The sequence below is a fragment of the Cynara cardunculus genome (genome assembly GCF_001531365.2).
Source record: "Cynara cardunculus var. scolymus isolate 2C chromosome LG 10, CcrdV1, whole genome shotgun sequence".
NCBI classification, from domain to species: domain Eukaryota; kingdom Viridiplantae; phylum Streptophyta; class Magnoliopsida; order Asterales; family Asteraceae; genus Cynara; species Cynara cardunculus.
Genome location: NC_037537.1, coordinates 26,504,924 through 26,522,083, shown reverse-complemented (window position 1 = coordinate 26,522,083; position 17,160 = coordinate 26,504,924). Strand labels below are relative to the sequence as shown.

Below are 17,160 nucleotides of genomic sequence, written 5' to 3'. Positions count from 1 at the left end.
TAGCCTTTAAAACTTCGAGGCTCATATTTACCATCAAAAATTTTCTCAGCCTGTCATTTTGAACATTTTTGTTCTTTTAATCTATAAACTTTTAATATGATATGAAATTTTATATTTTATTTTGTTTGTTATTCACTTATAGTTTTGCCATTGGTGTGATAGTGCCTACAAAAAAATTAGGAGGGTTTAGACTATGCAGTTTTTTATATAGGAAAATCACCAGACTAGCAAAAGAAAATCAAGAAATAATCGTTTTTAAACAATATCAATAAATAGCGAGAAATTCTAAAAATGTTTCTGCAAAGTGCAAAGCTACGGAAATTCTGCTTTTCGACTGATTTGTTTAGGGATCAAATCAGTACAAACCTACAACCATACAAACCTAACTCGTTAAAAAATGCAACCATGAGGATATAAGTCGCTAAAAACACAACTATAAAAACATATTCCTTTGATTTTTCAAAAAGGAGACAATTTGTCAAAAACATCTAAATATAGGGACGAAATATGTAAAAAAACCAAATTAGCGTAACAAGATGGACTATTTGACATAATTAAATTTTGAATAACACATCATTGCTTTAAAAAAAATTGAATATACAATTAATTCATAAAACCCAAATAGGATAATAAATGCATGATGAGTATAAGCCGATTAATATCGTCCGTTAGAACAATTTATCTCTATTTGTCGTCGATCGAGAGCTTCTATTAAGCCAATAGGTCGAATAATTTTGACTACGACACGTTGATCTAGACTTGTGCTTTATGCTCGTCATGAACTTAATTAGTTCATTTACAGTTAATATTGTGAATTCATTATCAGGGTTTTTAAATTGTTGGTTTACATGACCGAACAACCATTAGGGTTTTCATCACTGAACATCCCCGTATCCGGAACACGAGGGTCATGAAGGTACATGGGAGGCGGCCGTGGAGGTTCGTTTGGGTACTGCATGGCGTATCCATGGTTAACATAACCATCGTTAATATAACCATGGTTGGAAGAAGTTGAAACCCCGTAATCTTGATTGTAATAACCCTGATTATATGTCGGCATCGTATATGTGTATGGATTTTGTCCATAATATTCCAACTTGTTGACCACCTCTATGCTCCTACTTGCAACATCGCCCCCGACCGCTTTCTTCTCCCCGTCGCCCCCACTTACTTTCTCTTTCTTATCAGTTCCATCAGTTTTTTCTTTCTTGTCGTCTTTTTTCTCATCAGTTTTGGAAGGGACAATATCGACACTTCTTCTCAACTTGTCTTTCAAGTACGGTGTCAATTCCTTCACGTTCATTGTCCCTTTCACAGTGACCAAATCCTTGCCCACATCTGGTATTACCAATTCTACCCCTGTTCACAAAACCAACATTTATTCAAAACTTAGTAAAATATTCTATATCAACTTAACACAATATCAGAACGCTTTTTACTTGGGTCATTAAAAAAAAGTTGTCATCCATGATCACGAAAAAAGGGTCTTTCTACCCTTTGGAATCAAGGAAAAGTTGCATACATCTAATGGGTTGTTTGATCGATATTTTATTAAGTTTTGTATTGATAAAGTTATAGATGTTAGGATTAATCTGTCTGTGGAACTCCCTTGAAAGCTTACAGAATAAGTCATTTTATTAAGCCGTTACCAAAGAGTGACGTATAGCTAACCGAATAAGTTGTGAGTCCTCTTACGACAAACAAACTCTTGAAAAGACCCTACTTTCTAGTGTGATTTACCAAATTCATTAACGTCGATTTATTCATAATAGTTCTAATAAGCACTTTTGAGTGTTTGGATAAACAACCTATACCGGTGCCAAACCGGTAATAAGGAGTGTTTGAATAAGTTAAACCATTCTGACTTATAATAAGTTGATAAGTGTTTTGTTTCAAATAAGCAATTCCAAACGGCCCGTAAACCCTAATTTAAAATTAATTTCAACTCAGATGAGAACTCACCCTTGATCTTTGATACAGTTCGTTTGATTTTGTGTACACATCCTTCACAGTGAAGTGGAATCTTCAACACGATCGTGCTCGCTTGAATCTATAATTACCATCAAATAAAATTTATTGGTTAATTAAAACGCATTAATTACACTCTTAATTTCGTCATTAATCAATCAATCAATTAGCTGTACCTCGGGTTTTTTGGCATCCGCCTTCTTGTCGTCGGATTTTTTCTCCGACGGTTTATCACCTGCCTTCTTGCCGTCGGATTTTTTCTCCGACGGTTTATCACCTGCCTTCTTGTCATCGGTTTTTTTCTCCGACGGTTTATCATCCACCTTCTTATCGTCCTTTTTTGGTTGAGGGGAGATAAGCTCCACTTTCTTCCTGGTTTTGTGTTCCACTCGCTCCTTGACGCTCGTAGGATCGACCTTCCCGGTAATCGTCAGTTTGTTTCCGGCGATATCGGCATTGACACTCTCCACACCTACATTCAAACCACCAGAGATCTACCATCAGTAACCGCACAAACAGATCTACGCAGTGAGAAATTGCGATTCAAATCGATACAATTTCGAGATTTGTTACTATGCGTTTCGTACCTTCGAAGTGGCGGATGGATTTTTTTACTTTTTTAGCACATCCATCGCAATGCAAATCGAGTTTTAACACGACGGTGAGGCTGCCGGCGTCGGCCTTCTTTGCACCGCCTCCATCTTCAAGCTTCTTCTCACCGCCACCCTTCTTCTTATCATCCTTTTGCTACAAAATTCAAAACAAAAAACAAATTAATCCGTGTTTGATGATGAAGATCAAATTGTTGAAGAGGAATTGAAGGTAAAGGTTTCTGAAACTAACCACACCCATTTGAATCGAAGGTTAATGTTATGATGGTTTAGGGGAATCGATTTGGAGATGGAAAATGGAGGAAATGCTGGGAATTTATACGGGAAGGGGTTGTTTGCATTTTGTTGAATGCCTGCATAATGGATGATGATGATGTATGTATGTATGTATGATGCATGATGTGTAGTTGGCTTATTTGACCCGATATTTTGACCAATCAATTACCGCCGGCTTTTACTATTGGGTCCTTGACGGGTCAAACTTTGGTCCATCAATCAATTACCTCGCAGTAATTGCGCGGTGAAAAGTTCAAAATTTTATTAATTATAATATTAAAATATTTCAAAATATTATTATTTTTTTCAAAATATTCATTTTCAAAGTTTATTATCTTATTTAATAATTATTTTTTGAGGTATTTTCTATATTTATAGAAAAAATTATTCTCCAATTTTTTTATCTTAAAAATAGTTTTGGAAAAACTGTTGGAACAAAATATTGGTTCAAAATTTTATTTTTTTTATTTTAAAGAAATTGTTGATGATACTTTAAAAACTATCATTACTGAACGCTTTTATAAAAACCTTACATCCTTTGAGTTTTTATACAAAAACGTCAGTTCTTACCATGAAGTTTGTGAAAAATGACAATTTCATATTTTTTTATATATTTTATTGACGTTGTAATTATTAATATATATATATATATATAATTACTGATGTTTAAAAAATATATGGGACCTACAAAAGGCAGGTTCTTATAAAAACTACAATTGTGGACTTTTATATGAGTCTTAATTTAATGAGTTATAAATGAGGTGGCAAAAGAAGTGCAAAAGGGGGGGTTTTAGAGCATCTTCAGTACAATTTCTTAGGTTTCTCAAAATTGTATTTTTCAGATCCGGGATTTTATTATTTTCATTTTAAACCTATTTATGTATTTTTTTTCCCTTTTTCATTTATATTCTCATTCAATCGTTCCATAGAATAGGGATGCATGTAACTTTAACCATTTTAATAGAAACGTGTGCTATTTGATTTACATCAGTTTGTGACAACTTTAATACTGATTTTGATGGAATTAAACGGTTTTTTATGTGCATTTATTGGTAAAGGTACCGGTTTCATGTTTTTTTAATTACAAAATAAAATATTAGAGGCTTGATTGTGCCTTTTTATAGGCACATGGCCTTCGTAAAACTAGGTCTCAACAAAAATAATGAATATTAACTCTTATTTATTAATTATCTATAGAGATGCCAAAAAAAACGATGTTGAAAATCGAAAACGGGAACCTTTCGGGTCGGACTCAGGAAAATCTTAACGGGGGCGGTGATCACCGGCCTGGCCCGATATGTGTATATATATTAATTTTAGTTCATATACATACATATATATATATATATATATATATAATATCATTAAAAGAAAATGTTAACATTAAATTTAAAAAACTTTTATCCATTTTACTTCAATACCCCAAATAAGACTCACGTAAAAGTCTGAACTCGTATATCATATCAAAATTAACGATTGTGTAAAAGATTAATGTGACACCCAGTCAATAAATTCACTGTTTATGTTTTCAAAAGGTTTGCAGGTTATTCTAGTTGATAAGATAAAGAATGATATATATGTGTAAATAGACCTTCATCCACCTCCGTCACCTGCATTTACAGTCTTTCACCCACTTTCATTTACCTTCACATATGTACTTGTTTTACCACGACTAAAACATTTTACGTATTCATGCATGTGAAAATTGACTAAAGTTATGTGAAAACTGGTGAAAGTGAAGGTGACGAGAGGTGGAAGAAAATCTGATCTCCTTGACAACAACGACACTTGAATGGATAATATATAATAACATAATTTATTTAATGTTCGTTGTTTATATTAAAGTTCTTAGCAACCTATATTGATTATGGAAGTTAGACGAAGGCGATCAGACCTGCTATTATATTTGACTTTTGTCATCGCACAATGTTAACTAAAGACTGAACTGAGTTTCAAATTATTCTAATTATAAATTTGTTTATTTGATAAATTATGTAATTAAACACCAAATATAAGACCAATGTGTCTTTGCCCTAGTGGTATTGTAGTATTTGGTCTTCTAGAATGTCAGAGGGTTTAAAATTCACTAAAAGTGAGGCAAGCGTGTGAGTTTATTTGTTGCATTCGTCATATATAAAAATTATATACTTCAAAAAACACCAAATAGGATAGGTCATATGATAGTTTGTTTATATATACATCTATATATAACAACAAAAAAATTGCCTAAAAATACTAATTATTGAATAATTTTTTAATATTAATTAATTTAATTACCAATAATAACCGAGACATTTAACATTTTTCATGTTAAATCATTTTATTTTTTAGCCCTCGAGTTAAATGACCATTTCCTTTATTTAAATTGGTCTTCTAACCATCTATCTCCCGGATTGACCCAAATATCACTACGTCTGCAATATCCAGCTAAAGACCAAAAATTCAACACAAATACGCAATCATGACTTCCAGTTCCGCATTGCGATGGTCCAAGTCCACAATTGCGACGATAAACCAGTTGAATTTGATTTTTTTTATTTTTTATTTTAGCAAGGTCTGCAATAGGTATTGCGGATGTAGTGACATTTAAATCAACCTGAGAAACAAATGCTTATGAGGCAATATGAATAAGGAAAATGGTAATTTAAGCTGATTTTTGTTTCGTTTTCACTCTCTTATCCAAAACTGACCAATATCAATTTAAGGCTTGTTCGTACTTTATTCTGTAGGCTTGATGACCAACAGGCTTATTGACAAGTCAACCATAAATGTTTCTTTATAGCTTAAGGGATGTTTAATAAGAGGTATTAACTATTAAGTAAGAATTAATGATAATAAAATAAAAGAAACTGTTTGTTTTTTTTTATTTATGATATAACGAGTTCGTTCCTCCAGAAGCCCAAATTTTCATTCTAGGTTAAATTGAGGTCTGTTTAAACCAAACTCTGCCTTAGTTGTTAAGGATATTGCTTAGTCGGGCAACCATGTGGAATGAGATAAATCCATTAAGTGACTTTTCCCTACCCTACCCTTTTCCGCTCCCTTATCTCAAACCTTCTCCTAAAAAATTGTTCTCCTAAAAACGTCAACTGCCCTACACCCATTTAATGAGTTTGACAATGAACTCCCCCTAAATGGATAATATCAGATCCGATGACTTTTATGCATGTTACACTTTTCAATAAACGTTTATTATTAGAAAATGACGTCATCTTTGACTTTCTATGCCGCCAAAATCAAACTATAGGTTCTCGTTCAAAGGTGAAGATATCAGTGAAACAAGATTAGGTTTATACGATGTAAAAAATGTGTAGAAGTCGTCATAAACTATTGTATGAAACTTGAGTTTATAGTATCAAACAATGAAACATAATATCTAAAAGCGTTATAATGAAATTATAATACCTTTTCACATGTCTTTGAATTAATAAAATAACCACAAGGGTGGTGTATGATTGGTTTGAGTTTGACTCCAAAGGTCAAAAGTATTTGAATGTCTCAGGTTCAAATCCGATTACTCTAGGCTATATACAAAGCAGGTGGTCGCATAGCAGGTTGGATATAATAAAAAACTAATTTACATGGAATTAATCTATTAAAAATTAATTAAATAATTAGGTTGAATTATTTATTTTCTATTTCAAAGTCGCCAAATCCGTTGTAGTCTAGTTGGTCAGGATATTCGGCTCTCACCCGAAAGACCCGGGTTCAAGTCCCGGCAACGGAATACGTATTTTATTTATATTTCTGGTCCTTGAAATTGCCCAAAGTTTCAAATCACACCCTTACAGTTACAATTTCTTCAATCAAGCTACAAATGTTGCTTGTTGTCTCTTGGGTATGATGATGTAAAACTCAAATGATTTGAAATCTGAAAATCCAAAACCCGATTTTTGATTTGAATACGACATCACTTGCCACATTAGCATGGTAATCGGTTTATGCTTCAAACAGTTACGTGGGTACTTAAAAGTTTAAAATTTTAGATATTGGATGCCAAAATGAAAAATTGAAAGTACGTTAACTAAAATAAGAATCAAATTAAAATACGTTGTTGCAAATTTTAATCCAAACTACTATGAATAAGTCATATAGGAAGCATCTATAAAAACGTGCATAATTAATAAGAAATTATAAACATGATCTAAAAAACAGTTTAACATTACTTTATTTAAATTGACAAAAATGCCACTAAAAAAAATAGTTGTAGAAGCTCGAAAGTGATTTAAAAAATGTCACTTGAAACACATTCATGTCATTTGATGGAATCCTAATAATTAAGGATCGATATAATAATTTATTGTATTTTATGATATTTAAACTTTTATTTTATTATCCTTAAAATATATATATTATATTTAAAACATTTGATAAAAACTTTTAAAAATTATTTTTTATGTATGCAGCACTGTTTATTTATACATATTATTTAAAATTCAAGATTACAAGTAAATTATGCGTAATTATAACTTATTAAAGTTTCATGTATGAATTCGTGTGACTGACTGCAAATAAATATAATCAAATAGTGGATAATCATTTCATTTTAAATATAAAAAATCTAAAATATAATTAAAATAATCATTGAGTTCTAACAAAATACTTAATTATTGTCTTTATACAAATTATATTATCAAATCAAAAATCAAAAATGAATTAAAAAATACACAAAAAATATGAAACTTTAAATAGTTAGTTTGTTACTGATATCAATATATATATTTTTTAATTTTTTATGATATTTAGATTTTATTCAAAAATAAAACATTTATCGTTTTCTCTGAACCACATAAATCTGTAATTATAACATCAATTGAGACAAAAAAACGAAACATTAAAATCAAAATGCATCTCGTTGCATTGTACGAGTACCCTTCTAGTTATTTTTGTATGATTTCTATAATTTAATTAATTTATTAAATACTAATAATAAATAATAATATAGAAAAGATATAAAATAAAATAAAATTGTAACTATATAAAATTTGTATTTCGGTGAAATTTTAATCGTTTTGATGAAAAAAAATATTTTGTTATGAAAAATATTTATTTTATTATAGTTTAATAAATAACATAATCAATCCAAATGTATAAACAACTCATTTGAGGTAAATTGGTTATTTTATTTGTTCTCTCATGTTCAGTTTTGTTTTACCAAACGCCTAATAACTGTTATGTCTTGTTATATTTCATTTCCTTCTGTTCTATCATCTATGATAACAAACCCACCCTGAATGCATATGTTATATATGTATACACTACAACGAATGTTATTATAATGCAATAACTTTGTGGTCACGGAGGTTCAAATGTGGCTTTGGGCTACCCTTGAAACGGGTGGTTCCATTGAGATTAATCGGTTTTGCATAATGGGTTGGATGTCCAAATAAATAAATAAAAAAAGAACTTGTAATTTCATGAATGAGGGATGCATAAAGCATGTAGCAGCGGACCTACCCAAAAGGGTACAACGGCACGAGCCACCTTTTTGTAGTCGTCGCAAAAGAAAAAAATTACGTTTCTTTATGATGTTATTGTCTTGTCGTAGTCAAAAAAATTATTTTGTTTATTTAAAGAATATTTTATTCAATTTATGTAAAATATGAAGAATGGACTATTGGGAGAGTGCGTTTTGACTACGACCATCCTCTCCTTCTCTGCAGCTTCACCATTTATGCATGCATGTGGTTTTATAACTCATCCATCATACACACACATACATACATGCATGCATACATACATACATGAGAATCTGAATTATGAGTTTCCCACACGCACGAGTGGGAATGTGTGCATATAGAAAAAGAAAAAACAACATGACAAAAGATGTTCAGTTTGGTAGGATGATTAATTTATTTTCGATTCCGTAGGATCATTAATTATATTTTTTTTAAGAGGTGAATTTTGTTTGATAAAAAAAATTTGTTTTTTAATAGTTTTAAAATCATTGGAATGATTTTGTATTTTTGGTCTTGCTTAACTATTTAACGTTCTAATTTTGTTTTGAACAATTACTAAACAGTTTTATTTTATTTTACACACCTTAATTATTCTGATCACTTAATTATTCAGCAACTACCAAATAACCTTTTAAATGTATTATTTTAAATCATTTTGAATAATCATGTTAAATAAAAAAAGGATTTTATCAGTTTTTTTTCTCCAATAATTATACAATTTTTTATGTTAAAATAAAGAAAAATGAAAGAAATTACAAAAATATTTAAATTTAGAGGAATTTGTAAATAGAAAAAGAAATTGTTATTTTAGTACTTTCCAATAACAAAATGTACCGAAAATAAATGTTTAGCAAAAAAAATAATATTTTATTAAATATATTAATAATATAATTAATTAGAGTAGTTGTTAGAGTTGAATATAATTTTTTTTCAAATTTTGACTTTTATACCCTCTTTTAGAATATATATATATATATATATATATGTACCTCATGATCAATTAGAGAGATGTTAAAAGATTTGTAACTCCCAAATAATTATCAGGGAGTTACATAAATGTCAAATATGCATCCTTACTACTTTAATACCTACTTTTAAAGTAAAGTAGGTAAAAACCTCATTGGCTTTTTGGGTATTCCTATAAACTCTTTCTTTTTAGTTATAAACAGATTAAATTATACATTGAAAATATAAAAAAATATTGATACATGTGAAAAAAATAAAAAAGAAATAGGGATATATGTTTTTAACAATAATTTGGTTGTATAAAAGTATTATTTTAATTATTAGACTTCATGGTCTTAAAATATTACATATTTTTATATACCACACTTTTCAAGTCTTTTCTTAGAAAATATTTTAGTCATACCAATTAAGTCAATTTGCAACCACATGTTCGATGGTTTTGGGTAGTTTTCCTTTTATGCCCCTCTCTTTGCACATGTAAGCTGATCTGAAAACTGATGATTTAGTCGATGTATGTGAAGCTGATCTGAAAACTGATGATTAATCGATGCATGTGAGGTGATCTGAAAACTCATGATTAAAAAACCCCAATTAAAATATAATTTTAGTATAAATTAAATGTCCAATTAAACTAGTTATTGCTAACTTTGAAAACTTTTTGATTGCTAAAAGCATTTTTGACTTAATGCATTCATCCAAAAAAAACCATTTGTCTTAATCCACTTTTGATTTACATATGTAATTGTAAGTGATTTTCCTTATTTTGTTAATTGATTCACATATGCAATGCAAGTGTAAGTGATTTTCCTTATATGGACAAATGATCTATTTCAGTATAAATAATCATGTTTAGAAACAAAACAAAATAAAATGTATATATATATATATATATATATATATATATATATATATATATATATGGGCTTAATCAAATAAGAACTCTGTAGTTTGTGATAACCGTGAGATTCAATATTAACCACTCATTTGAGATATTTAAGGATATTTATAGAATAAGGTAAAAGAGTAATTTAGTGATTTTATTCATAATAACTCATCAAAAGATCTAATTCATTTTTTAAAAAAGAAATATTTATTTAATTTTAATCACTTAATATATATTGTCCTTCAAAATTATTTTATGAATCAAAGTGTATCACAATATATTTTCGTTGTTTTATAAAGTGTGACATAGTGTGCATTTTCGGGTTTTTTGTTGTTTTACAAAGGATACCATAATGTGTTTTTTTAATTTTAGTTATCTTACAAAAGTATCACATTGTGCATCTTGTATACATATATATGAGTATCACATTAAATATCATTTGTTTGTATCTTTTTTTTTAACGATCAGTGGCATATCCAAGATTCTGGTCTAGTGGGGGAACCTTTAAGGGAGCTTAAACGCCCACAAAATCGTCCGATCTGTTTTTAGCCTAATTCCACCATTCCAAGATATTTTTGAAGTTTTTTTTGGATTATTTCAAGGGATTTTTTAAGGTATTTTTTTATCGATTTCAAGGGACTTTTTCAATTTTTTTGGTTGATTTTGAGATACTTTATGTGATAATCAGATTCTGGTTATTACCCAAGGTATTTGATATGTGATTATTTGATTAAATGATTTCTTGATAGCATGATAAACTGATATGTTTGATACATGCCGGTATGCGGATCTGTGCATTTAAGTGGATAAAGGTATATATTTATATATGCATAGAATGTGGAAAATATATATGTGTACATGCAAATTATGCATGGAATATGTATGCATGTGTAAAGTATGCATGTTTATGTGCGCATGTATGCATGAGGTGGATTGAGGGAAGGCGGTTTAAACCGCCTTACCCTATTTGGGAGGTATAAAAGGGGCTTCATCCCCCTCATTTACCTTTTCCTGCCATTTTGAGAAAATTTGAGTGCTCTAAAAGATTAGTGTTGTCCGGTTTGCTAAGGGAGGTGATTTCAAGTTGATTTAAAGTGTCCATTTTCAAAAGGGGTTGATCTCTAGAGTTTTGGTTTCAAAAGCTTTATAAGGTGAGTGGTTTCTAAACCTTTTTGCATAATGATTCTACTGGTTTCAATTGCATGCTTCGTAGTGTTCATATTTGAAAAGAAACCATGATTATTATGTCTAAGTGTTTATCCGGACAAAGAGTGACCGGATAAGCATTTAAACCGAACAAGCCTTAGGCGGTTTATTGACCGGATTGTTCTTAAACCGGATAAGCCTTGAGTGGCTTATTGACCGGACTAGTTTAAACCGGACAAGCCATGAGCGGTTTGTTGTCCGGAGTTGGTAAACCGGATGAATGTTGAGCGGTTTATAAATGATAGTATTATTTATGATTTTAAACTGAGAAGTAGGAATACGACCATGTGGTGAGCGGTTTAGTCTTAAACCGGACGAGTCTTGAACGGATTGTTGGTCGGATTGGTTATCCGTACAAAATATGAATTTGTCCAAATGTAAACCGTTCAAAGATTATGTGATGTGTTGACCGGATTAGATGTCCGGACAAAGTGGACTTTAGTCCAAGTGTTTTAAACCGGATGATTGTTGACCGAAATTGTTGACCGGATGATTGTTGACCGGATTTGTGATGATGTCTTGTGTTTTTGAAAGAAATTATTATTTTATTATAAAAATGAAGTTTTGATATAAATGTTTTCAGACTGATAACAATTCCAATGACTGCGGTCTATTCGGAATTATTTTATAAATGTTTTGATGAAGTTATAAGGGTGGCATATCAAGGAGAGGTGTCCATTCGATATAAGGGTGGCATATCAAGGAGAGGTGTCCATTTGATATAAGGGTGACATATCAAGGAGAGATGTACATTTGATATAAGGGTGGCATTGTCTGTGTGTGATATTATATAACACTTTCTATTATATCCCTTAAGACTACCGTGGTCTGGAATCTTTATTTCTTTGTGATTTAAGGATTTAAGATCAAGGTTCTTATTGGAAATCATAGTCTGGATGTTATTGAGAAGGAAAACGTCAGGTTTGGCCTGAATATTTGTTTAAACCTCTTTTGATAAGAAAAGGTTTGAAATGATATTAAATGGAATTCGATTGGTTCAAATGTTTGGAATTTATATAGCTACGTGGTTAGCTTGAAAGTGGAAAAAGGATTTGATATTACCTTCTTGTGTATTCATATATTTGTGTTATATGTGAATAATTGTTTTATAAAGGTTTTGGTGATCATTCACCCTGCAATTACATGATTAGGGTAACTCACTAGACTTTTCAGTCTAACCCTCGTTTTTTTTTTGTGAATTTAAATATGTATTGCAGGAGGTACATAAGGTAAGGGAAAAGAAAAGATGTAATATTTTTCTTACGTGCATGTTGGATGAGAAGTTGCTTTTGATGATTAGTTTTGTTGTTTAGTACAAGATAAGTATTCTGAATTTTTGGACCTTGTATTTGGTCATGATAGATTCTTGTACTAAGGGACTCGAATGTTAAATAAATATGTATTTCTTTGATATGAAATATGTGTTACATGCAATGTGTGGGTTGGGGCGTCTCACTTTCTGTAGTTGGTGGGGGCCCTAACAAGGAATTACTGAGGAGAACCATGGTAGAAAGTAAAAAAGATAACTTTTAACCTAGGAAAATTCTTTTTCTTTATTTTTTAATGGGGGCCCTTCCCCCCACCTTTTACATAGTAAGTCCGCCACTGTTAACGATGTCTTTAGGTATCAAAGTGTGTATCTTGTGTTTACATATGGTTCGTCAGAATAAGATTTGTCAGATAGAGGAGAGATGAGATTTTTATAAATCCGTAAAATGTCCTTAATTAATATTTGAAGATAAAATTACCAAAATTATTAATTTCCTAATTAAACTTTAAATTTGGGGTTGAGATTGGATCTCATTATTATCATAAATTACTAAGTTCTACCTTGGATTGCCCTATATACACACACACACACACACACACACACATGGGATATGGGGCATGTTCAAACGAGAAGCTAAACATTTTGCGAGAAACCAAAAAGTGTCATATCGTATATGACGAACAACCTAATCATATATGATTAAACACATGTTATATTGACAATACATAGACGTTTAAGCATATATAATTAAACACACTCAAAAACCATATAATTATATATGATATCACACTTATCGCCTTCTCACAAAATGTTTAACTTCTTGAATAATCCTTCCTCTATGAGGTATATTTTCAAACGTACACACAGGTTTTTCAAAGACAACATGGATAAGGGACGCTGACAACGATTTTGATTTCCAAATTGTCACATTGCATGAAATATTCAACGAAGATATCATTCACCATGTGTATAGAGGGAGATTCAGGGAAAAACAGTAAAAATATGAAAAACCCAGGAACACCCTCATAATCATTCATTTGGACGGTATGCACATATTGATACAAGTAACTATAGTCATTTTTTGGGTTTTATTACACACGTTCATATCAGACAAATTACTTGTATACACACGTACCGTTCAGATGAACGATTACCAAAGTGTTCATCAGTTTTTTCATTTTCTTTTCACCATTCTCCGCTAAACCATGCATCACGCATCCCAACATGTTTCTTTTAAAAGAAAATTTATAAGCAGTTTAATTCCAAACTTAATATCTGCTATAAACCTAAGTGACGATGAATCAATCCTACTGAGCAAAAAGATACGTTGGCAAACATCAGCAGTACCTTAAATCATAAAGTCAATACATGATAATAGAAGTGCTACTTATAAGGGGTCGCCGGAGCTGATCCATACCACTTCCAGCCGGCCGGACAAAACGGCAGAAGAAGTTAAACTCCGGCGAGTGGATACCAAGTTCCGGCGACTTGTAGAAGACGATGAAAATGTGATATGAGATAAGGCTAGAGAAGAGTTAAGATACGGGCGAAATCGGAGCATAGGAGATAGAGAAGAAGGACGGCGAATATGATGGCGGGAAGTCGGGAAATGATGAGGATGACGATGACGATGAGGAGGTGGAAGAAGAAGGGGAAGCTTTGGGGATCATCTTCTGGTGTATGGTAGTAAGGCATTTTCAGCATCAAAATGAGATGGCTTCACATTCACTCCAATTGAATCAAGGCATTTATTGAGGTTCACAAGTCACCCACAATTACGACTTTTTTGGGTAAAAAATATCTATATTATATTATAAATTATTTCACAAAAACTCTTAAAAATCATTTTTTATGTATGAAATACTGTATATTGATGCATATTATTTAAAATTCAATATTACAAGTAAATTATGCATAAATACAACTTATTAAAGTTTCATGTTTCAATTCGTGTAACTAACTATGGATAAATATAACCAAATAAAAGATAAACATCTCATTTTAAAATATAAAAAATCTAAAATATCGAGTTATAACAAAATAATTAATTATTATTTTTATAAAAAAATTATATTATTAAACAAAATATAAATTATTTCGTTATTGAACATGAATTAAATTATAATAAAAAAAATGAATTAAAAAATTACATAAAAATATGAATTTTAAATAGTTAATTTGATATTAATATCGATATATTTTTTTCCAAATTATTATGATATCTTCAAATTTATATTTTTTATTCAAAAATAAAAACATCATCATTTTTTCAATATCATATAAGACCATACTATAACATCGACATTGAGATAAAAATAAAATGAAATATTAAAATCAAGATGTATCTCGCTGCATTGCGCGAGTACCCTTCTTGTTTATAAAAATAAATAAAGATTCGAAAAAACAAGTAAAACTTATAACTAGGTTACGGTTGGTACATGAGACATGACAGTGGCTTACTATTTTTATGTTTTGTTCAATATGGGACAGTATAAAAACATATTGTCCCAATTTTGAACTGACATATGACAAGGACAAGGATTGAGACTGTATTGGACAACGTAGGACAAAAAATGATTTTTTTGGGTCCATCGTAATTGTTGGAACAAGAAGGGGCAAGGATGACACGTAAGCTAAAAAATTATCAATCTATCATTACTTGATATAACCCTAATATGATATTTGTTTTAATGGTTACCACCATCCGTTGCCACCACCAACGGCCACCACTGACCACCGTCGGTCAATACACTACTACAACCTTCTTTTATCACCTTCACAACCATTGTCAACCACCTCCACCACCAACGGCTATCATTACCACTATGAGGGACGAACCCCAATTTTTTTTTCAAATGATGACATCATTTGATTATAAGAAAAAAAAAATATAGGGAAATGTTGACGATAAAAAACAAATATACGGATTTTTTTTTCAAACAATGACACCGTTTGACTAAGAAGATGACACTAACAAGCAGTGACGGATCCAGAAAATTAATGGGGTGAGAGCACGTTGGATGGGACTTGAGGGAGAGAAGCATGTGGTCATTTGGGACTGGGGAGAACCATGTAAGACGAATGTGAAAATAAAAAATTTAAGATAGTCAACAAAGGTTTTTGGTTTTTGAATAGGGCCTTCCCCCCGGTGCTTAAAGCCTGGATTTGCCCCTGCTAACAAAATTTGAGCTTGGGTCTGGGGTAGAATAAAAGCCTTGCAAACCAACTCTACAAAATAAACCTTGTTCTCATTGTAGTTTCAAAATACATATGTTGGTACATAACAAATTAATGCCACCGTAACTACTATACTAGATCCGTCCCTGACCACTACCACATATATCAACAAATAAGTGTGAGTATCAATAAAAGAGGTATATTAAATCCCATATACGATGATTCAGGTTTGGAATCTAGTAAAATAAGTATCATTGCTTGATTCTTCTGATCTCATTTGTAATCTTTCATTCCTCTTATAAAACCAAGCAAATATGTTTAAACTTCTATCTGTTTTTGGACAAATCTTGATCGATATGATGACGATGATATTGTACTAAAAGTTGTGGTTTGCTGTGATGAGTTGCTCTCGATGTTATTTGTAAGGTAGGGGCCAACAAACAACGATAACGATGGGTGGTTATTATGATGGTGATATGTTGCCATTCGTAGCGCGTACAATGGTTAAAAAACAAGTAACGTCGAAACCACTTTTTAAACATAATACCTAATATGTCTTTAAAGTATAATTGTGTGTGTGTGTGTGTATATATATATATATATATATATATGTGTTAAATATTTTAAAGTGGCACATGAACCGACTTTATATTCAGTATCATGTAATTAATCAAAAAGAGTACTATCAATATCTTCTAATAATTACTGATAAATAAGATATCGTATTTTTTTCAAAAAAAATTGTGACGTCGTAATAAAAATTGATTATATTTACGTATTTTTCTGGCTATATATTCAAACCACAAAGGTGGTGTCTGATTGGTTTGAGTTTGACTCTAAAAGTCAAAAGTACCAGGAGGTCTCAGGTTCAAATCCAAAAAGGAATAAAAATCCCCTAGTGGCCACGGAGGTTCAAATGCGGTGACTCCGAGCTATCTGCAAAGCAGGTGGTCGCACTGAAATTAGTCGGCTCGCATAGCAGGTTATATATATAAGTTAATAAAAAAAACAATTCACAGAAAAAGCATGTTTAAACTATTTAATAAAATATTAAATATTTATTATAAATTATTAAATGCATTCGTGACGAGTCTATTTTTGTAATTAATACCAATAGCTAAAAGCCAATTAGGGGGGGGGAGGGGGGGGGGGGGTCCCTGTTGAAGGGGTATTTTTTAAAATTTGTTTTTCTTTTAGAAAAACTAGAGAAAAATTCTGCGAAATACCAAATTACTTTTTTAAAATTTCTTATTATAATATTATAAGTTGTGTACCCACGTAATACGACGGGAGCCATGAATTTTAACGATTTTAAAGTTCCACTGGTTTTATAAGATAAGATTT

At 31.0% G+C, this 17,160-nt stretch overlaps 1 protein-coding gene and 1 non-coding gene across 2 annotated transcripts; one reads left to right on the top strand and one right to left on the bottom strand.

Moving 5' to 3' along the window:
* Nucleotides 1-580: 580 nt before the first annotated feature.
* Nucleotides 581-2,941, bottom strand: LOC112519324 (heavy metal-associated isoprenylated plant protein 6-like). The gene is made up of 5 exons (XM_025127376.1): nucleotides 2,812-2,941; nucleotides 2,556-2,715; nucleotides 2,145-2,440; nucleotides 1,963-2,050; nucleotides 581-1,359 (listed from the first exon to the last, which is right to left on the bottom strand). Exons 1-5 carry the CDS (start codon nucleotides 2,818-2,820, stop codon nucleotides 845-847), a joined length of 1,068 nt encoding a protein of 355 aa, XP_024983144.1. The 5' UTR covers nucleotides 2,821-2,941; the 3' UTR covers nucleotides 581-844.
* A 3,568-nt stretch (nucleotides 2,942-6,509) lies between these two features.
* Nucleotides 6,510-6,582, top strand: TRNAE-CUC. Its single transcript has one exon. It is a non-coding gene; the product is annotated as a tRNA-Glu (tRNA).
* The last annotated feature ends 10,578 nt before the right edge of the window (nucleotides 6,583-17,160 follow it).

Coding starts and splice junctions, on each gene's coding strand:
- LOC112519324 (XM_025127376.1), bottom strand. Junction 2,441..2,555: donor ATCCATCCGCCACTTCGAAG/GTACGAAACGCA, acceptor GTTTGAATGTAG/GTGTGGAGAGTGTCAATGCC. Junction 2,051..2,144: donor CGGATGCCAAAAAACCCGAG/GTACAGCTAATT, acceptor TGGTAATTATAG/ATTCAAGCGAGCACGATCGT.